The 22,686-nt window shown below is 41.6% G+C and overlaps 2 protein-coding genes and 1 long non-coding RNA gene across 6 annotated transcripts in view; 1 reads left to right on the top strand and 2 right to left on the bottom strand.

Annotated features, from left to right (window-relative positions):
- ARPC1A (actin related protein 2/3 complex subunit 1A) overlaps window positions 1-8,714 on the bottom strand; it is a 29,741-nt gene extending 21,027 nt beyond the window's left edge. Inside the window, exons 1-2 of the mRNA XM_045462297.1 lie at window positions 8,576-8,714; window positions 2,968-3,060 (exon numbers count right to left, since the gene is read on the bottom strand). Coding sequence (XP_045318253.1) covers window positions 2,968-3,031 — 64 coding nt within the window. The 5' untranslated portion in view covers window positions 3,032-3,060; window positions 8,576-8,714. The remainder of the gene's footprint in view (window positions 1-2,967; window positions 3,061-8,575) is intronic.
- A 75-nt stretch (window positions 8,715-8,789) lies between these two features.
- The window catches only part of LOC123589757, a 54,293-nt gene continuing 40,396 nt past the window's right edge, over window positions 8,790-22,686 (top strand). Inside the window, exon 1 of one of the 2 annotated variants that reach the window (XR_006708451.1) lies at window positions 8,790-10,025. This is a non-coding gene — a long non-coding RNA (uncharacterized LOC123589757). The remainder of the gene's footprint in view (window positions 10,026-22,686) is intronic. The other variant, XR_006708452.1, reaches the window with a different exon arrangement.
- LOC123589754 (myosin-16) overlaps window positions 22,139-22,686 on the bottom strand; it is a 62,218-nt gene continuing 61,670 nt past the window's right edge. For all 3 annotated transcript variants that reach the window (XM_045462296.1, XM_045462295.1, XM_045462294.1), the window contains one exon: window positions 22,139-22,326. The gene's annotated coding sequence lies outside the window, so the exon portion shown is untranslated. The remainder of the gene's footprint in view (window positions 22,327-22,686) is intronic.

The raw sequence follows: 22,686 nt of genomic DNA, 5'->3' as shown, positions 1-22,686 counted from the left end.
GGGCTCTGCCCTGGCAGTGCAGAGCCTGCCTGGGATTCTCACTCCTTCCTCTGTCTCTGCCCCTCCCCAACTTGTGCTTTCTCTCTCTCAAAAATAAATAAACTTTAAAAAAAACTCTTTAAAAAAAAATAAAAGTAACTGGAAAGACTCCAAAAACCCATTTTTACATGGGAAAGGGGAGACAGAAGACACAGGAAACTCAGCTATAAAGATCTGTGAGATGATCACAAACCAGAAGCTCTAGATTCACCATCGTATCATGTTACAGACTGAATTAAAAAAAATTTTTTTTTTAAATTTTTTTCTTAATGTTTATTTATTTTGAGTGATTGAAAGTAGCCCCTATCAAAATCTCAGCTGCCTTCTTTACAGAAATTAATAAGCTGATCCTCAAATTCATACAGAAATGCATGAGACTAGAAGAGCGAAAAGAATCTTGAGAAAGAAGTACAAAGTTGGAACTCACACTTACCAATTTCAAAACTTACTATAAAGCTACAGTAATCAAGACAGTGTCCTTGACATTAGGATAAACATAAAGATCAATGAAACAGAACTGAGAGCCCAATAGACCTTCACATTTACAGTCAACTGATTATCGACAAAGGTACCAAGACAAATCAGCAGGGAGAGAACAGTCTTCAACAAATGGCGTTGGGACAACTGGATATCCACAGGCAAAAGATGAAGTTGGGCCCCTATTTCATGCCTTATACAAAAATTGGCTCGAAATGAACGCAAGATATAAATATAAGAACTAAAGCTATGACTCTAAAAAGGAAACATACATTTTTGTGACTTCGAATTAGCTGGTTTCTTAAATACAACAGCAAATGCGTACGCAACTAAAGAAAAATGAGATAATTTGGACTTTTTCAGAATTAAAAACTTTGGTGCTTCAAAGGAATCAAGAAAGAGAAAAGACAACCCACAGAATGGGAGATATTTGTAAAGTATCTCATATGGGACTTGTATCAAGAGTATACAAAGTACTCTTACAACTCAATAATAAAAAGGCCAATAACCCAATTTGAAAAACAGTCAAAGGATCTGAACATTTCTCCAAAGAAAATACATAAATAGCCAATAGCATGTGAAAAGATGCTCAACATCATTGGTCATCAGGGAAATGCAAATCTAAACTACAGTAAGATACTACTTTATACCTACTAGGATATAGTGGGAACAGGGCCATAATGAAAAAGACAAGACAATAACAAGCGTTGACAAGGATGAAGAGAAACTGGAACCTTCATCCACTAGTGAGAATGTAAAATGGTGTGGCCACTTTGGAAAACAGTCTGGCAACTTCCCAAAATGCTCAACACAGTTACCATATACGATCCAGAAATTCAGCTCCTAGGTATACCCTCAAGGGAATTGAAAACATAAGTCCACAGGGGCACCTGGGTGGCTCGGTTGGCTGAGTGTCCAATTTTGGCTCAGGTCATGATCTCACAGTTTGGGGGTCGAGCCCTACATCAGGCTCTGTGCTGTCAGCTCAGAGCCTGGAGCCTGCTTCAGATTCTGTGTCTCCCTCTCTCTCTGACCCTCCCTCATTCACTGTCTCTCTCAAAAATGAAAACATTAAAAAAAAGTTTTAAAGAAAACATGTCCACATAAAAACTGGTAAGTGAATGTTCATAGCAGCATTATTCAAATAGCGAAAAAGTGGAAACAACTAAAATGTCCACCAACTGATGAATAAACTATAGGTCTATACAATATTATTCAGCCATAAAAAGGAATGAAGTACTCCTACTTGGTACAACATGGATAAACCTTGAAAACATTATGGTCAGTGAAAGAAGCTACATGCAAAAAGCCTCATATTATAGGATTCCACCCATACAAAACGTCCAGAATATGCAACTCTATGGAGACAGAGTGGATCAGTAGTTGTTAAGACTATAAGTTTTGAGGAGAACTGGGAGTAACTGTTAATGGGTATAGAGTTTCTCTTTGGAGTGATAGAAAATATTGTGAAACTAGATAGTGGTATTATTGCATAACTCTATGAATACAGTACTAAAAACCACTGACCTGATCCCTTAAAAAGGGTGAATTTTATGAATATGAATTATATTTCAATAAAGCTTTATTTAAAAAAAGGTAGCTACAGAATATAACTTAATTTAAAAATAACTCACGAAGGGGTGCCTGGGTGGCACAGTTGGTTAAGCACCCAACTCTTGATCTCGACTCAGGTCATGATCTCACAATTTGAGGGTTCAAGCCCCACATCAGGCTCTGCGCTGATGGTGCAGGGCCTGCTTGGGATTTTGTCTCCCTCTCTCTCTGCTCCGCCCTGGCTTGTGTGTGCGCACGCTCTCTCTCTCTCAAAATAAATAAATAAATTAAAAAAAAATTCATGGGCACACTACTATACTTCTGTCTCTGTTTTTAGGGTTTTTTTTTTTTTTTTTTTTTTGCCTCTTTCATACTGTCACTTTGCTTGCTGTAGTGTCCCTACTTCTAAGAGGGTTCTCCATCCCTTTCTAGTTGGTTACAGCTAGAAAACTAGAAACTCAAGTTTATTACAAATAATACGGTAAATACTAGCTAATACCACTCTTAGCACATCAGGAGTAAACTATGTTTCTGTAATAGCTTTTATTTAGGTCCTAGTATTTGGACTAAATATTGGATGAGTGTGGTGATATTACACAACCATTCCAGACACCGGGTTCTTAGGGCCTCAGATATAAACCATCCTCCAGCTGGTACTGGACAAGGAGCCAGAAGGCTTGGATGCTAGCAATGGCTCTGACATTAACCGCTGGAAAGTCCTTCCAACACTCTGGACCTCAGTTTCTCTCTATATAAACCAAATGACTGACCTAGTTTCCTTCTGAATCCATGCCCTTTTCACATGTGACACTGAAATATGTGATCCCTAAAAAAGTGCCTACATATAAAAATATTAAAGGCACCAAAATAAAGGAGTAAAGTTAATAGCATACTTACGGGTACGATCCCTATTCCAGGCATGGCAGGTGATTGGCTCTAGTAAAAACTGATGCAGGGACATTATTCTTAGTGTTTTCAAAGGATAGGAAGCTGTAATAAGCAACAGAAAAAAGCATTTAAAATGGCAGGCAATACATACTTCAGTTGTCGGGGGATCCCAAAATATTTGAGGATAAATAAAACATTATTGTCCCGTTAGAAAAGAAGCAATCTCAGTGTCAAAACTTAATCATTTAAATACAACAAATACTGTAACCACCAATGTATACCTTATTCTGTCAAGGGTCATCAAGGGACCCTAAAACCACGAGTTAAAAATTGTTGGGGAACAGGATATTCACACAGTCTCAAATTATCATCCCACAGAATACTTACTAATTTTTAAGAGAAAAACATGCCTTAACAATAAAAAAAATCTGGTAATTGGGGCGCCTGGGTGGCTCAGTCGGTTAAGCGTCCGACTTCCGCTCAGGTCACAATCTCACAGTTCGCGAGTTCAAGCCCCGCATCAGGCTCTGTGCTGACAGCTTAGAGCCTGGAGCCTGCTTCAAATTTTGTCTCCCTCTCAATCTGCTCTTCCCCCGTTCATGCTCTGTGTCTCTCTCCTTCAAAAACAAATAAAAACGTGAAAAAAAATTAAAAAAAAAATCTGGCAATCACTATCTTAACCAAGGGATCAAATGCAGTATCATAAAGAGTGGAACAATCTCACGTGATGGGCTTCCTGAAGGGAGGTGACGTGAAGTACACATCACCACTTACAAATAGTGACCATTTAATTTATCATCTAGATCAGAATACTTTCAAGAAAGCAAAAGTAAAAAGGGGTATTATTTATTAGTGCTGTGACAATAGGTCACAGGACTATCCTGGGGAAACCTGCTAATATGGCCAAGCCTACCTATCAAGTATTTATGCCAAATATATTTACTCTAAATCAAATCAAGATCCAGACCTACTTTCCAGTTTACAGGAAATAAAGGGGAGTGGAATTAGTTAAGTAGCACAAAGGGAGAATAAACAGTTCAAACCAGAATATGTGCCATCCTAGAAAACAACTGGCCTGGACTATTCATAAAAGGCAATGGGTGTGAAGCAGGCTGTTCTGGATTAAAAGAGCTATGAAAATCAAACTCGACAAATGAAACTTGATTATAATCTACAAACATATTTAAGTTTATTTATTTATTTTGAGAGAGACAAAGACCGTGGGGGGAAGGCGCAGAGAGAGAGGGAGACAGTGAATCCCAAGCAGGAGCCCTCCGCACTGTCAGCAGGAGCTCCACGCAGTGCTAGAACTCAGGAACCATGAGATCATGACCTGAGCCAAAATCAAGAGTCGTCACTTAACCGACTGAGCCACTCAGGTGCCCCGACTGTAATCTGTATTTTTAAAATAGCCATAAAAGACATATTTAGTCCAATAAGGAAAACATGAATATTATTCTATGTTACATAACAATATGCAGTTATTTCCAATTTCTTAACTATGATAACTGCCATTAGGAGCATGTTCCAACTCTTAGGAGATAAAGAATGAAGTATTTGGGGATGAAGTGTCACAATGTCTTCTGTGATTTACTCTCAATGGCTCAGGACAACAAGTAGATATATAAAGAGCAAACGTGGCAAAATGTTAACAACTGGTGAATCTACACAAAGGGTGTATTACACAGGTATTTGTCACACTGCTTTTTTACTGAAAACGAAAAGCAGGAATCTGTGTGACACATCATTAAGTTAAAAATCAAATAAAATTCTCTACTTCATAGACACCCAAATCTAGATCCACCAAAGAGGCAACCATTACCTGAAAGAGGAGAATTTTTTTTTTTTAAAGCAGCCAGATCCTTCTCCCCTTTATCACTTCTAAGAAGCACTCACACAACACTCTGAAGTTTCAATACACTTCTGTACAAGTCTGATCACCTAGGGTGGAGGCTAAAATGTAAGAATTCTGATGCAAATAGGAAATGAATGGAAAGGAAAGCAGAAGGTTAGGAAGTGAACAATGAAAGTTCAGCAGACAAAGCAGAAATCAATCTCAGTGGAAAGCAGAAAAAATGTCTGTTAATTGTTGTAAAGGAATCCAAAGGTCAAAAACAGATTAAACACACCCTTAAATAAAACATCTGATATCTTGAACTGGCAGAGAAATGTCAGTGTTTCACATTCTAAAGTGAAGATATTTAGGTCACTGACTTTACTCTTACATGTCCTAGAAAGCAAACTGCAAATCACAAATAAAGAAAAAGCCTCTGGAAATTAAAAAAAAATGTTTTAGGGGCGCCTGGGTGGCGCAGTCGGTTAAGCGTCCGACTTCAGCCAGGTCACGATCTCGCGGTCCGGGAGTTCGAGCCCCGCGTCGGGCTCTGGGCTGATGGCTCAGAGCCTGGAGCCTGTTTCCGATTCTGTGTCACCCTCTCTCTCTGCCCCTCCCCCGTTCATGCTCTGTCTCTCTCTGTCCCAAAAATAAATAAACATTGAAAAAAAAAAAATTAAAAAAAAAAATGTTTTAGATGAATTCATATGAGGCTACTTAATGTGTTTTTTTAAAACATAAACTTCCAGATGCTCACCGCATGATTCTCTCTCTATTCTGGTATCAGATGCTTACCCATCACCACAGGTTTAACTCATAGTTACTCACAATAACGTATCATGTCACAAATATCTCCTTAATTAAAAACAATTTAGTTCAAAGGGCATATTTTATAGGCTTATTTGTTAAACAAAATTGGCCTACAAATAATAATTCAATGTGAATATCTACATGCATTAAAAGCACATATATCATGTATAGTTAAAAAAAGAACAGCTGCAAAGACTTTCTCATTCTTCAACTCACCCAATGTGGGGCTCGAACTTAAAACCCCGAGATCAAGCGTTGCATGCTGCACTGACTGAGCCAGCCAGGTGCCCCTCAACTCAGTTTTTTAAGCAAAGTAGCAAAAAGAGGTGAACATTTACATAACAACATAATTACTTCTAAGATCACATTTCTAAATTTGTCATATCATTCAAGTTCCATATTTGGACATACTTCAGTTATAATCATGTGGGTAATTTAAGTCTGTAGGGTAAGACAATACTCTTGTTACATTTACAAGACACCCAGGAAATAGTCTGTATTCATCAAAATTAGTGAATGCAGGAGAATAATAGCTTGAATTTTGTTCTTTTGTTTAAAAAAAAAAATTTTTTTTTAACATTTATTTATTTTTGAGAGAGAGAGAGAGAGACAGAGCATGAGCAGGGGAGGGTCAGAGAAAGAGGGAGACACAGAATCCGAAACAGGCTCCAGGCTCTGAGCTGTCAGCCCAAAGCCCAATGTGGGGCTCGAACTCACAGACCAGGAGACCATGACCTGAGCCGAAGTCGGACGCCCAAACGACTGAGCCACCCAGGCGCCCCAATAGCTTGAATTTTGTACCAAGATAAAGATACCTTCTGGCATAGGCTGATGATTCTAATTCTAAACTGTTATTAATATTTAAGGGAGATCTGAAAACCTAAGAACAAAAAAAGGTGGTGATGTTAAATTTAACATGCTTCTGTTGAAAATCTTTTATTATACAGCACTGAGAGAAACAACGATTTATAACAATTCATAGCATAATCCCAGGCACTCCCCTACAACACACCTCCTTTCTTTACCTATCGCTTTGAGTACAAAGTCATCCTAATGTTTGGTTGCCAGGTCCAAGGGGACCCGGGTTTGAACCTGGGCTTGGGCACATACTAGCTATGAGACCGTGGGCAGGTCACTTTAACATCCCTAAATCTAAATTTTTCTTCATATGTAAAATTGACGTTATCACTGACATCCCAAGGCTGTTGGTATGAGGATTAAATGAGATAACATATGAAAACATGTAGTAAAAAGCCTAGCCCAAAATAGATGCTCACTAAGTTAGCTCTCTCCACCTCGAGAAGTACACACTGGTTAGTATCCTCTGAACTTGGAAATGTCTATACATTTTGAATTCTTGGCCCTGAAGCCTGAAAGTATTTATACAGTGAAAATTTCAGTTGCCTGTTTAGAGTCAAGTTTTTAACACTGTGATTCATCCAGTTTCTAATTGCTCTCATTACCCAACCCAGCGATACCAGGTACTCCACAAAGATCACCACACCCTCCACAAGGTTCAGAGATGAGGTTTCAATACCAGGCACCAGCCTCACCAGCAGATCATTTTAAACTTCCCCATGGAGAATTTGTTTCAGCACAGGATTCTAGATCCAAATACTGCCACTCTTCCTCCAAGCCAAGTGTTTTATTTTTCCAAGATACTCCCCTCCTTTCATTATAATAAGTAGATGAATTAACCTTGGAAGCTCTCTGAATACTCTGTAGTAGGAAGCAGCCAGTTACACCCACCCCCTAGCACGGTAAAAACACCTTCCAGACTGATAGCCTCTCCTTTTTTCTTAGATACCTGAAAACCCAGGACCCACCAGAAACCAAAAGGTGAGATGAAACTGATTCAAAAGGGGGAGGGGGGGGGAGTGGAACTAGGATAACGTAGTTAATTTAGACAATGCATCGAAGCAGATAAAAGTAGGTTAGCATCTCCTTCACGTTCTAGAGCTGCAGTATGACAACAGATAGCTTTATAATCAAGGATTCTAAGCCACAATTTATTACCATGCCTATCATGTTCCCAGCAGTGTAGTAAGTACACGGACAGGGCCAGAAACATAAATAAATCCGACACTTTTCTGGTCCTCAAGTCTGCGGGGAGAGGAGGGTAGCAAAGGAAGGGAAGATAGGTATGCACAGAATGCCCAGGACGGTCGCAATAGCTAATATTTACTGAGCGCCTACACTCTGGGCCAGGAACTAGTCTAGGCAATTAATGCAAATAAAGTTACTTGATCCTCAAAGAAAACTCTAAGAACCTTCCTACTGTAGGTGAGGAAACGCGGACTCAAAGAAGCAATCTTCCCAGGGTCCCCCAACGAAAAGGGGTGGTGCCGGGATCGCAATTTTGGTATAAAAGGTTCCACGGAGCCAGCGGGAGGAGCGAGTCTGCACTACTGACTTAAGATGAGGCACTCGGGCGGGGGGATCTTAAAAGAACTCGGGGGAAGGTCTTTTTCTCGAGTTCGGGAGGGCCCCCCGAACTGAAAGATTGACGGCGGCCCTAGAACGGAGCCGAACATTCCGTCGCTCACCGCGTGGTGCAGTACCTATTCTAGACGCTAAAGAAAGGAATGGTCCGTCGTGACGTTCGACTAGGGGAGGATGATTTCATTTACTACAATTTTACAGATTGTGATAAATGCCCATAATAGGGGTGCAAATAGGGTTACGGAAGCACAGGAGAAGGAGCCGCTAATTCTGGCCCTGGAAGAGGTCTGGCGCTGGAGAACCTAGAGAGAAGCCAAGGGTGGAGACCCCACGGGTTCGGCCGGCCTCACCGAGAACCGGGATCCCCCGCCCCCTCCGGAGGCCGGGCCAGGAGACCCGGCCCGCCCCTCAGCCTGTGGGCCCCGCGGCCTAAGCCCCCGCCTCACCGCCCCCGCGGGTTCAAGAACGTCTGGGGAGAGGCCGGGCCACTGGAGGCCAACAGGGCCAGAAGCTGGCCCTGCTGTCCCTTACCTGGGATCGGGGCAGTCCGGACCGGCTCGGAGCGGAGAATTCGCGGACTCTGGTCAGTCGACGCGAACAGGCTCCGGCGGGCGCGGGCGGAGGACCGGGGCCCAGAGGGAGCGGCTGACAGATCCCGGAAATGGCCACGGCGCCTGCGCGGCGCATCCGCCAGGCAGTCTGCGCACGCGCGCAGCTTGGGCGCGCGCGGCCCGAGTCCAGAGCGGGTGAGACGGGGGAGGGTCTGGCGTATGAGCGGGGCTCCTGCGGCCCTTTGCCAGTGGCGTCACATAGAGGCTCCAAGGTGGTGGCGAAGCAGCATGGATGTCTTATTTCTTTTTTCAGAAAGTTTCCTCGGACTCGCGGACCGAACCGTGGAGCCTTGGCGCTTTCACAAGTGGTTTTGTCAGGAGATGAATTAGTGAGAACTGAGGCCTTTTCGAGCCACATGGACCCGACGAACGACTAGTCTTTTCCCTTCAGAGGGAAGTTTCCCTCTTCAGATCCAGTTTCCTACTGTGGAAACCTCTGAGGCCCTCCCCGAGGAAACTTCTCGACCTTTCCTCGGTCGGAATCACGTATTCCCTGCTCCCAAAGTGGCGCCACGACACGGAGGAGTTGGGATTCGTCAACTCCAAGCCCCCAACACGTGGAAAAAGTGTTAAAAGCTAAATATGTAAGAAGTGGCCTTGGCCTCCAGATTTACAGGCTAGTGAACTACAGACTTACAAATTAAGAAAACGTGGAGGCAGCGCTTGCTGTACAGATTTGGCTTCTACAAAATGCCCTGAACCCCGCTTCCAGCTAGACTTGGCGCCCTTGAACCAGTAGAAATTCTGGAGCAGCACTCCTGGCTTCGCAGCCACTGCTAGTCACCAGCAGAGTGCCTCTGGTGGTTTACGAGTTTGAACCCAGTGTTTGCCTAGAAGGTGATGTTCACACAAGTGAGCTCGTCCAGTTCCTGATGTCAGAACCACACTGTTTTCTAGGATTAGTTATTCCAGTTGTTCAAGGAGCATTGCATTGGGAGCAGTTGGTTTCATTTTGCCCCATGGCTACAAAGTTGGTTCTGGGGAGATGAAGGACAGATTGAGAGAACAGAAGGATCATTTTAAATTAATTACTTCCCTCTCAGTGACACTATCTTGGCATAGGAAGGAAGGCATACGTAGAAGCAAGGGTTCCTCGTGCATCTGCAAGTTGACGTGAGCCAATCCAGAAGTATGTAGAATTGGTATCTGGAGTCAAAATATTAACTGTTTTATTTAGATCTTTACAAAGAACTGTTCCTTCTTCGAAGGAGTTTATAATCTGGGTAGATGAGAATAATACAAATCAGTAAACCTTGATGAAGGTTTTGATTCAAGTCGATGCCAGGGATGGCCTCCTGATGCCAGGTCCAGAGCATTTCCCATTATCCCGTCATGCCCTGGTTATAAGAGCAATTGGAGTTCCAAGGAGGGTGAGTTATTTTCAGTGTTTTGTTTTTTACTTGCATAAGGACACTGATCTTGTATTCCAAGTGAGGATTCTCTCTTAAAAAATTAGCACCAGAGAAGGTGGTACTTAGAAATGGGAAATGGGAGGAAATGAAGGGTTGGATACTGTCACGGGATGATTTTGTTTGTGTTATTGATTCAGTTGAAATTAGGGATGATTTTGTTTGTGTTATTGATTCAGTTGAAATTAGAACAGGATTGAACTGGAATTTGGTCAGACTTCAAGTCATCAAGAAGTTAATGAGTACTCACCAAGTGCCAAGTATTGTGTTAGGCATTTCAGTAAATTAGAGAAGAGTCGGGTAAGATCTTTCCGTCCTCAAGGAGCTTAGAAGCTAGGATAAGACCAGTTTACACATAATTTTAAATACACACAACTACCCAGTGCCTCAAACCAGTAAGGTCCTACTTAATACTTGTTGAATGAAACTATGAATGAATGAAATATACAGTGAGGGACTTCAAAGAACACAATATTACCACCAGTTGTGAGTGGGAGGAGAGGCTTGTGTAGACACATCAGGAAAGTACCCAATCGTAGGTCAAAAAGATTACTTGTTTGCAAAGGTCTAAAGATTTCTTTCTGCTCAGGAGGGATTTGATTTAGTATCTGGAATGTGGTTTGGAGGGTAAGAAGATTGGTTTTTGCTTTAACTCCAGCTGAACAACAGTGAACACCGCCAATCTGCCTCTATTTTGTTGTTGTTTTAATTTTTATTTTTTTAAAGTAATCTCTAGACCTAACATGGAGCTCGAACTCACACCCCACGATCACAAGTGTCATGCTCTTCCAACTGAGCCAGCCAGGCACCCCTCTGCCTCCATTTTGTATCTTACATGGGTTAATGCCTACCATCTACTCACCATAAAGGCTGTTGGAAATATATATCGAATCAATGCCTGTAAAAGCTATAAATAAACAAAAGGACAAAAGCATAAATGCATGCACTGTGTTAATGATTAATAATGCTTATGCTTTAGATATTGCCCTAATTGCCCCGCTCCTTTAGACATGTCCTAAATGGTTCCAAGGAGGGAAAGTTTCCTATAGAAAGGATCTTGTACAATTCAGTACAGAGGACTGAAAAATGCATGCAAGTTTTGGCACTCTAGGCTGCTTCCCCGGTTCATTCCCATAGTGCAGGGATGGGACCAGTTAGTTTTTGGGGTGTCTAGAAGCATAAGATAGTCTCAGATGGTATATAAATACCAAAGTTTAACAAATACACTTACAAGACAAACACACAAGCAAACTTATGAATACCAGGTATGGTTTTCCTAATTTCACTAGCCTGTAAATCTGGAGGCCAAGGCCACTTCTTAACGCATTTTGCTTCTAATGCTTTTTCCATGTTGTTATGCAAACTTAGATTATTTTAATAGAAAGATAGTATGATAGAGTACTTAAGAGAATTCATTGACTTTGGAAATAAATTGGACTGGGTTCAAACTCTGCAGCTTATCATCCATATGACTTTGGGCAAGTCAACTTCTCTTAGTTTATCTGTCAAATGAGGATAGTAGTTTCCACCACTTAGGGTTGTCCTTAGGATTAAGATATAGAACGCATACAAAATGCTGTCAGTTCAGGGTGCCTGAGTGGCTCAGTTGGTTAAGCGTCTGATGCTTGGTTTCTGTTCTGGTCATGATTTCACAGTTTTGTGAGTTTGAGCCCTGCGTACAGCTCTCTGCTGTCAGCGTAGAGCCTGCTTCAGATCCTCTGTCCCCCCCCCCACCCCTCCCCTGCTCACACTCTCTCTCAAAAATAAATAAACATTTTAAAAATGCTTATCAGTTCTTGGCTTATTAAAAGCACTCAATAAATTGTGGCAGTTATTGTTTGAACATATTGTACCAGGTTGGTTCTCACAAGGTATTACTTCCCAATTGTTTTCTTCCAGTCTGTGGCTTCTCTTCATTTATTATCTTAATTAATATCTTTCAAAGAACAGAAGTTCTTAGTTTTGAGGAAGTCCATTTATCTGGTGTCATGTCTAAGAAATCTGTGCCTAATCGAAGGTTATATAGATTTTCTCCTATGTTTTTAATAAAAGTTTTACACATTGATTTTAGAGTGTTAAACTAAACACGTGTTGTTGGGATAAGTCCTACTTAGTTCTTTCTAAAAAAAAAATTTTTTTTAATTTAATGTTTTTGACAGAGAGACAGAGCATGAGTAGGGGAGGGGCAGAGAGAGAGAGAGAGAGAGACACAATCTGAAGCAGGCTCCAGGCTCTGAGCTGTCAGCACAGAGCCCGACATGGGGCTCAAACCCACCAGCTGCGAGATCATGACCTGAGCTGAAGCTGGACGCTCAACCGACTGAGCCACCCAGACATCCCAGTCCTACTTACTCTTGGTGTATTATTATTTTTATATGTTATTGCATTCAGTTGCTAAAATTTTCTTAACAATTTAGCAATTTAAAGAGCGTCTGGGTTGCTCAGTTGGTAGTGCTTGTGACTCTTGCTCTTGGGATCTTGAGTTTGAGCCCCATGTTGGGGGTGGAGATTACATAAAAAAAAAAAAAATTAAAAAAATTAAATCTTTAGAGGCTATAAGCAACTTGCTCAAAGCCATACTATTAAAAGTAACAGCAAAGTATGGGGAGCCTGGATGGCTCAGTTGGTTGAACATCCAACTCTTGATTTCAGCTCAGGTCATGATCCCAAAGTTGTGGGATCAAGCCCCACTTGGGGCTCCGTTACTGAGTGTGAGCCTGCTTGGGATTCTCTCTCTCACTAACATGAAATAAAAATTTAAAAAAGTAATAAAGTCAAAACAATTGCTTAAAATATTTATCAATTAAGATCTTGGCTTATGAAGAATATTGTTTTGCAGTTTACTTTTCTTGTAATCTTTTTTTCTGGTTATTAGAGTAATTCTGGCTTCATAAAATGGGCTTAGAAGTACTCTTTGTCTTAAATTTTTGGAAAGAGTTTGTGGACAATTGGCATTTCTTAATTTCTAAACTTGGGAGTTTTATATTTTTGTTATTGATTTCTGTCTTAATTGCATAATTTCTAGCTTAATTACTCATTTGTTGTTGCTTGCTTATTCTTTTGATTACTAAGGAAGGTGGGTTAATATCTCTCAAGTGATCGTGGGGTTGTCTATTTCTACTGTCTGTTATTTTTTCTTTGTATACTTTGAAGCTATATCATAGGTGCCTCCATGTTATAGAATTGTTATGTGTTCTGAATTGGACATTTTATCATTTTGAAATATTCCTTTTTTTTTTTTTTTCAAGTAAGCTCTACACCTAATGTGGGGCTTGAACTCACAACCCTGAGATGAAGAGTCCCATGGACTACCAAGTGAGCCAGCCAAGTGACCTGAAATATTCCTTTCTAATAATGCTTTTGCTCTCAACGTTTACTTTTCTGATATTAATATAGCCATATTAATATAGCCAGTTTTTTGAGGGGGTTAGGGTTTGCCTAGTATATCTTTTTTTTCCTCTTTTTACTTATAAGTATTCTCTTACTTTATGTTTTTAGATGTGTTGCTCATAAACAACATATAGCTGCAATTTATTATTATAGTATATTTATCTTTTAACCGAAATATCTATCCATTTACACTTAAAGTAATTGCTGATATATTTGAGTTTAACTCAACCATCTTGTTATATGCTTTTTGTCTTGCCTATTCTGGTTTTTTTCCTCTTTCTTGCCTTCTCTTGGATTGTTTTTTATTACTCCATTTTCTTTTTTTAAATTTTTTAATGTTTTATTTATTCTTGAGAGACAGAGACAGAGTACGAGCAGGGGAGAGGCAGAGAGAGAGGGAGACAGAATCTGAAGTAGGCTCCGGGCTGTCAACACAGAGCCCGATGTGACCTGAGCCAAAATCAAGAGTCGGATGCTGGACACTTAACCAACTGAGCCACCCAGGCGCCCCTTTCTGGGATCACCTTAATCTAATTTTAGGATTTGAGAATTTTCTGGGTCATCCAGGTGACTCAAAGATGGACTTCAGTCTCTGGGAAAGATGTTCATCTTCTAATTCATCCTTACTCCTATTGTCCCATCCCAAAGCACAGATGTGATGGCTAATTTTGCCAACTTGACTGAGCCACAGGATGCCCAGATATTTGGTCAAATATTGTTGTGGGTGTTTCTGTGAGGATCTTTTTGGATGACATTGACCTTTAGACTGGTAGACTGACTAAAGCAGATTGTCCTCCATAATATGGGTGGGCATCATCCAATAATAGCATCTGTTTACTACTCAATAGAACAAAAGGCTGGCCTCTCCCAAGTAAGAGAGAATTCCTGCCCCCTGACAGCCTTTGAACTGGAACATTGGCTCTTTCTGGTTGTACAGCAGCTTTTGGCCTTCAAACTTGAACAAGAATATCCACTGTGCAGAGTTTTTGCTTGCTAGTCTCCGTAATCATATAAGCCAATTCATTTTATAAAGTCTTTTTATGTCTGTCTACCTGTATAACCGTGTATCTATTTCTATATCTACATGTCTTTTTTCCCCCTTTCTTCCTGTCTTTTTTCATTTATTTTATTTTATTATTATTATTTTTTTACATTTACTTATTTTTTGAGAGACAGAGAGAGACAGAGCACAAGTGGGGGGGTGGTGCAGAGAGAGAAAGAGACACAGAATCCGAAGCAGGCTCCAGGCTCCGACCTGTCAGCAGAGTCCAACGTGGGGCTCGAACCCATAAACTGTGAGATCATGACCTGAGTTGAAGTCGGATGCTTAACCGACTGAGCCACCCAGGCGCCCCATGTCTTTCTTTCATTTTTAAGTTTATTTATTTATTTTGAGAGAGAGAGAGAGGCAGAGAGAGAGAGAGGAGAGACAGAGGATCCCAAGCAGGCTCCATGCTGCCAGTGCAGAGCCCCATGTGGGGCTCCACCTCATGAATCGCAAGATCATAACCTGAGCCAAAATCAAGTCAGATGCTTAACCAACTGAGCCTCCCAGGTGCCCCTGTATTTCTGTCTTTCTTTCTGTCTTTCTCCTATTGGTTTTGTGTCTCTGGAGAACCCTCTCCAATATAATAGATGTTTACCAGGACCTTTGTCCTTGGAGGGTCCTGGACTCCATCTTTTGTCTCTGTAGTATGATAGACTATTAAAAGTACTGCTTGGGCTCTCAGCCAACTAGTTTGGAATCAACAAATAGTCCTTGGGGTAAAGCAGTCCTAAAATACTAGGCTCACTCTCTGATGGTCTCTCTTCTTTTGGATATTGACTTGTATTGACTACCTGATTAGCTCTCTCTTATCTCTGAGCAGATGTTTTGTATATTCTTCCACCTTTCTGGTGCTCATTAGCGGGAGAGTTGTCTGTCACCCTAGTCCTCCATTACCAGAATCATTTGGTAAGTAATTATTTTTAAAAATTGCTCTATTTTTAGGGCGCCTGAGTGGCTCAGTTGGTTGAACATCTGACTTCAGCTCAGGTCATGATCTCGCAGTTCGTGAGTTCAAGCCCTGCATAGGGCTCGCTGCTGTCAGCCTGTCAGCTCAGCCTGTCAGCTGCTGTCAGCTCAGAACCCACTTTGGATCTTCTGTCCCCCTCTCTTTCTGCCCCTTCCCCATTTATGTTTTCTCTCTCTCTCTCTCAAAACCTAAATAAAACATTAAAAATTAAAAAAAAATTGCTCTATTTTGTTTTGCTAACTTCTATTGCATTTATATCTTTGTTTTATTAAAATTTTTTTAATGTTTATTTTTGAGAGATAGAGACAGAGCACAAGTGGGGGAGGGGCAGAAAGAGAGGGAGACAGGGGATCTGAAGCAGGCTCTGCACTGACAGCACACCCCCTGACACAGGGCTTGAACCCATGAACCGTGAAATCATGACCTGAGCCAAAGTCGGTTGCTTAACCAACTGAGCCACCCAGGCGCCCCTAATTATGTATCTTTAACACATTATCACATTGTTATTTGCTTTGCAATACATGTTTGTAGCAGGTTAAAGGGAATATTTAATTGTCATCTGATATAGTGCATATCATTGCATACTACTGGCAAATGTAATCACTATGGAGTGTTTATTAAGTGTTAAATAATTAGGTAGTGATACATATAAACATATAAAATGTTTATATTATGTGGAAATGTTTGGAGAATTGTTTTATGGGTGTTTAAGAGGGTTTTAGTGATATTTAGAGAAACTGGTTGGAGTTTTTGGGCAGACAATGCATGCATTCTTTTCTCACTTGAAATCTAATATGGTCTCCTTTGATCTTAGAATCATTTTCAGAAATGGATTAACTTGGATGACTGTAGTTCAGTTGTGGTGTATAGCATACCTTTGCTTTTCTGTGCTCATATCCCAGATATATTTGTGGGTGTCTTGTTTTGTCAAACTCCCAAATGAAGATGTTGGTGAAAAGTTGAGTAATTCCACACCTGGAGGGAAACTAACCAACACAAAGAGTGTCTCTCCAGGAACAAATTTAAAGTGGTGGAGAATTGCAAATCTGATAAATATTTTTGTAAGAGGACTGAATGAAATAGCTGGTTTGCTTATGAGTATAACTGTTCTTGTTTGGTTCCTACCTCTGGGCCTGAACTTCAACTACTGATGAATTCAAGTTTCTGCCTCCCTCTGCACACACTTCCTAAGTGATCTCCGTAGGCTTGCAGCTTCAACTACCATACAGAGGTAGCTGACTTCTGATAGTTCTGACAACCACTGAGTTTCTCCATCTGATGTCCTTCAGCTCCCATTCCAATTCAAAATATATAAAACCTGTTATTTCTCGTCCCCTCCCCACCTCAGATTCTATTCTCCTCTCTACCCCTTGCTTCAAGGTGTCATGATCTACCACAGATTGATTACTGGTTCTCAGGCAGTTAGTTACCAAGTCATGTCACATCAGTCACATCTGTATTTCTTACCCCCTCCCCCAAAAAGCTTTCAAACCTACAGAAAGATTGCAAGAATAGTATAGTTAATATCAATATACCTGTTTACTTAGATTCACCAAATGTTAGCATTTTGTTACATTTGCTTTCTCTCTCGTATAATAACAGTGGTTATTATTTGTTGAATCATTTGTAAGTCACAGGCATCATGACTCTTCAGGAGCCCTAAACACTTCAGTATTTATCTTGAAGAACAAGGGCCTTGTCTTACGTAACTATAATACAACAATCACATTCAGGATATTTAATATAAATTTAATATTATTATTTAGTATCAAAATAATTGGCACGTTAATTATAAAACTTGAATTATATAATACATAATTTTAAGTTTGTTATAAGTTTGTATTCAAATTTCACCAATAATGTCCTCTCTAGCAATTTTTTTTAAGATTTTTTTTTAATTAAGTAATCTCTGTACCCAACATGGGGCTCGAACATGCAACCCCAAGATCAAGAGTCATATGCTCCACTCACTGAACCAGCCAGGCACGCCTGAATTTCTTTTTCTTCATGCCAGAGCAAATCTAAGATCATTTGTTGTATTTAATTGTCATATTTCTGTAGTCTAATATGAAATAGCTCCTTAGCCTTTTTTTTTTTTTTTTGGCCTTTCACAACATTGACCAGTTTTGAAAAGTCCACACCAATTATTTTATCAAATGTTCTTCAATTGGGGTGGACACCACCTTAATCAAGTAATCAAACTTAACATCACAAACAGTGACACAAACTGACATCATGTATTTTCTGGTGTGATGCAGTGGGTGGGACACAACTTTGCTTGTTAGTAGTCCTTGCCCACAATGCATAATCTGAATTGAATTATGACAAACCTCTCTCGCTCTCCAAATAAAGTCCATACTCCGTAACAAGTTGTCAAGGTCTCCCATGCTCTGTCACCTTCATCTCTCACCATGTCCTTTGTGCAGCAGACACTGTGGCTCTCTACACATCACCTTTACTCTCTTGGCATCTCTACTTTTGTTCAGGTAGTTCTCAGAGAAGCCAGGCCCTTCCCTAGTCCGGGGAACGAGCCACAATTGGTCCATGCCTCACGTGGCAGCCCCATTGCTGCTTGCCGCTAATTGGCTTAGGGATGGGCGTGTGACCCATTTCTGCCAATGGACTCAAGAAGTTTCCTAGGGACCTTCTGGGAACAGATAAGGTCCCTGATAAAAAGGATGATGAGGAAGTCTGTCTTTTTTTTTTTTTTTTTTAAAGACATGTTTTAACCTTTTTTTTTTTTTTTTTTTTTTTTAGATTTTTTTTTTTTTTCAACGTTTATTTTTTTTTATTTTTGGGACAGAGAGAGAGCATGAACGGGGGAGGGGCAGAGAGAGAGGGAGACACAGAATCGGAAACAGGCTCCAGGCTCCGAGCCATCGCCCAGAGCCCGACGCGGGGCTCGAACTCACGGACCGCGAGATCGTGACCTGGCTGAAGTTGGACGCCCAACCGACTGCGCCACCCAGGCGCCCCATGTTTTAACCTGTCTTAAACATGGTTGTGGGAAGATAAGATGGTTAGAGCTGTGGCAACTGTCTTAATAGACTTGAGAGTAAAGTAGTGTGGAAAGGTGGAGACCTAATTCCAAAACCGTCTGGGACTGCAGGGGTTGGTGTGTAAGATCATTAAATGTCTCTATTGCTTGTGCCACTGTTGCTCATGTGCTGCTATCTGCCACCAAGCGCACACTTAGCTGGTCCTCCCCACGCCCACCTTCCATTCCCACATGCTCTACCTCCCCTTTATGTTTAACTCCTGCTCATCCTTAGACTTCAGCAAAGACATGATTTCTTCTAGAATGCCTTCCTCTATCTTCCAAGACTGGGCTGAGCGTGTGTCCTGTACCTAACCCCACAGTAGCCTTTCTAATTGCTAAACTCTCATAATACACTTTTCCCCTTGGTCTAAATGTCTGGTTACTATTTTGCTGCCTATACTTAAACTTTTTTTCAATGTATGTAGAGAAAAGTTTTATGGAATCAGTGCTTCAAAGCTGCAGGGTACAGTTTTCAGTAGTCTAAGCCAGGGTTCAGGAAGTAGAGGGAAGAATTGTCCCTTATAATAGCCAGCAGGTTTCCTTCCAGTCTTGCAATTTTACTGTAACTCAGGGTTGGCCTTTTCACAATAGATCTCCAGGCCCAGTTCCTGGTAGCTTATGAGTAGAAGGGTCAAGGGGCCTTTGTGATGATTTTGTGATTTCTGAAAGCACCCAAAGATGTGTTCCTTGGGAAGACCCAGACATGCTCGTTTCCCTACAGGGACTCAGGATTGGTTCACAAGTGAGAGGAGGGGGAAGATAATTGGCGTTTTTAAATGTACCTGGGATTTGTTTTAATGGGATATAAGACATACAGATATGGAAATGATCGTCATGAGGGAGTTTCTATACTCACAGACCCATCCCTAGAAGCAGGAGCATTGGCATGTCATGCCCCTTGGGGCCATGTGGGGAAGCACCAGGGTAGGCCAGGAGGGAATGCATGCACACGAGTCTTTATTGTGGTTTCATGGGCAGGAATGGGTGAGGCGAGGTGAGCAGGTTTAGGATTGGCTAGTTTGAATAATTTCATTAGGTTCTGGAACATAGGAGCTGTTCCTAGTTGTTTGGAATCTGGCCCTGGGATGATTAGGACAGAGGAATATTGCCTCCTAGAACATGAGAGCTAGATGGAGGAGGCAGTTTGGAGTGTGGGCTCTGGATTGGTTAGTCTATATGGAAGTCGTTTGCTATCTGTAAGAATTATCTAGCTGTGGGAGAGGCAGTGTCTCCTCGGTCAGAGAGGCCACAGATGGCAGAGTATCAAAAATACAGAAAATAAGGGACTCCTGGGTGGCTCAGTCGGTTGAGCAGCCGACACTTGATTTCAGCTCAGGTCATGATCCCAGGGTCGTGGACTGAGCCTCACATCAGTCCGCACTGAGCATGGAGTTAATATAATCAGTGATACAAAATTTAACAGCCTTGAAAGCTAGCCCAAAACATTTAGCAAAACCATTTGAATAGTTGTTGTTCCATTTACTCTGCAGTACCTGGTGCCAGTGCCCTGATTTTGGTCATCGTGGATACTAATTTAATGTTATTATTTTGCAAAGCCATAGATTATATCCTTTTAGGCTTTTGCGCCATTCTGAAATTACATGTCCTTGGGCAAAAACAGCATGTGTGTCTAAGTGAAGTCCATTCTCTCATAAATACTGGGTCTAAAAGCTTCCCTCACCCCACTCAACAAAGGATGTTTAGCTCTGTCATTAACTGAATGGTCTTGGGCAAGTCACTGAGCCCGTCTACATCTATTTCCTCTGCCTCCCCTCCCCTTCCCCCAGCAAAGTGAGGAGCTGCTCTGGAATTCTCCAAATGTGGGGAGACCATGAGTAGACCATCCACCAGGAAACAATGATAAGTTCTTAAAATTCCATGGAATTCCCCTTGCATTTGTCCAGCAAGAGGCTTGTTGCTATAAGCTGCTGGACTGGTAGGCCAGGCCTAGCCTCCCTCGGGAGATTGAGTGTTAAGTCCTAAAGAATGCTAGAAGAAACGTGGCAAGTGTCTAAGTGTTATGCATAATAGGCTCTGTGCCAGGTTATCTTGTTTAAACTTCACATTCCTAAGAGGCAGATACTGTTATTATTCCTCATTTAGTAGTTGAGAAAACAGGAGGTGAGATAGGTTAAGTTGCCCATGGTCTCACTGCATGAGAAAGAAAGAAAGTGGAACTCATATTTATCTGACTTCAAAGTATAAGAATTAGACTTACTTTATGTAATTACAGAGGTGAAGAGTAGATCAAAATGAAGGCAGAATACAGGGAGACATTTTGGTTCAATATTATTTTGAACCATGAATGTCAGTCAAAACTGCAATGGGCTGCCTTTTTTTCTCACTGGAAGGGTTCAGGTACAAGTTGGGTTACCATTTTTTCAGGGATGTTACAGAGGGGAATCTCCAATTGGCTAAGAGTTGGACTAGACACCCTCTGAATATCCCTTTGAACCCTAAAATTCCGATATGTGTAATTCTAAGATTTTATGATTTGTTGTCTCCCAGAAAATTCACACAATGCCATTGGAGACCCCACCGCCAGAGGGCAGTGTCTCCATGTTTGATCCACTTACACAGAAGGAACTAAGTGGTTCCCTCTGGAGCTGTCTAGAGAAAGCCAGCACTGAAATGGGCCAATGTGAAGAGAGAGAGGGAGTCACCCACGGAATGTTAACATCCCTTCCTTTACCAGCTGAATAATGATTTCCGTAGGCCAGGGGACTGGAGAGAGGTCAGAGTGGTGAAAGTCAAGGGAAGACACCATTTCCAGAGAGTTGGAGAGAGGTGCCTTCTGAGGGCTGTGCGCTGGCAGGGAGCCCTCCTGGTGCCGTCTCTTCCAATCCTGCATTCCAAAGACTAGGAAAGTGAGGGGAGGAACAGGGTTGAGGATGTTAAAAGGTGACAGTGGAAACCCTCTCACGCTTGAGAACGTTGAAGGACCCAGGTATATTCAGCCTGGAGAAGAGAAATCTTGGAGGGACGGTGGGAACTGTCTTCCTCTGAGGTTGTTATGCAGGGTCTTAGGTATCAAAACCAGTGTTAAAAAAAAAAAAAAAAAAAAAAAGATACCACTAGGGGGCAGGTCTCGGCTTGATTTAAGGAAGAACTTGCCCATGTCTGAACATCCTGGGAGATGCCTAGGTAGAGCATGTGGGGGCCTTGTGGGTCATCAGCCTGAATGGATCTTAACATCCCTTCAGGGATTCTGTAGCTTTCTCGGCTTTACGAGACCTAGTTAGTCTTCATATGTCAGAACACCTTTTCGCCAAGACTGCATAGTTTTCATGGTTTCCGATAGAAGTAAGCCTGTGAGTTAGCATATAGGGATAAAACAGAATTCTGACATACTGAAAAATTGCCTTTGGGTTTGGAAGCCTTAGAAAAATAAAATTTCTTCACTCACAAACAATCCCTAGTCTATTTTTCATGTTTCTTTTATTTAAACTGCATTGGGACAGGGCATTACAATTGTCCACATGAGGAATTATTTCAAGAAACAGCCAGGTCACACAGACAGTTACATATTCCGTCTTTGACATGAACATGTAGGATCTCAACTAAAACAGACCCACTGTTGCTGTTATCCGAGTGCTTGCACATCTTGATACAGTCTCAGAGAAGCCACACTAATTTTAGTTCCTCTGATGCCTGGGTATTTACATCCCCAAACCCTTTCCCCCACAGCTATCTTTATTCTGTTGCACCTCTTTCTGGCTTATACTTTCCTTTGCATAGTAAACATTCTCAGGATACCCGGTTTCCTGCTTTCATGTATTTTCCCTCTCGGTGGTCTGCTGTTGAGATCTGTATCACCCTGAAAGAAAAAAGAGAGAGAGGTTGAGAAAATCCTTGTGGACCAGAGCCAGGAGTTCTGACATCTCTGCCTCCTTCTTAATAGAAAGACAGTGTCCCCAGGATGCTTCCTTCCTCATAATGGACACCATCATTGGGTCATAGCTGGTTCATTCCGCCTGAGGTTGTGAAGGTTTAGACATCTTTGGGCTTGGGGTGCCCAACTGGGCCTGGACTCTATACAGGCCATCGAGAAGGCTGGAGTGCCATCCCCTGGGACAGAGTGCCCACCACGAGCCTGCCTGTGGTGTCTCATGAGGGGCCAGCAGGCTTGTTTTGCCATTGTGATATGTCTTCCCAAGAAGGAAAAGCTACTGCTCAT

This window comes from Leopardus geoffroyi, chromosome E3 (assembly GCF_018350155.1).
Source record: "Leopardus geoffroyi isolate Oge1 chromosome E3, O.geoffroyi_Oge1_pat1.0, whole genome shotgun sequence".
Taxonomy (NCBI): Eukaryota; Metazoa; Chordata; class Mammalia; order Carnivora; family Felidae; genus Leopardus; species Leopardus geoffroyi.
Note: the sequence above shows the minus strand (reverse complement) of the source record. Positions and strands in the feature narration are given on the sequence as shown.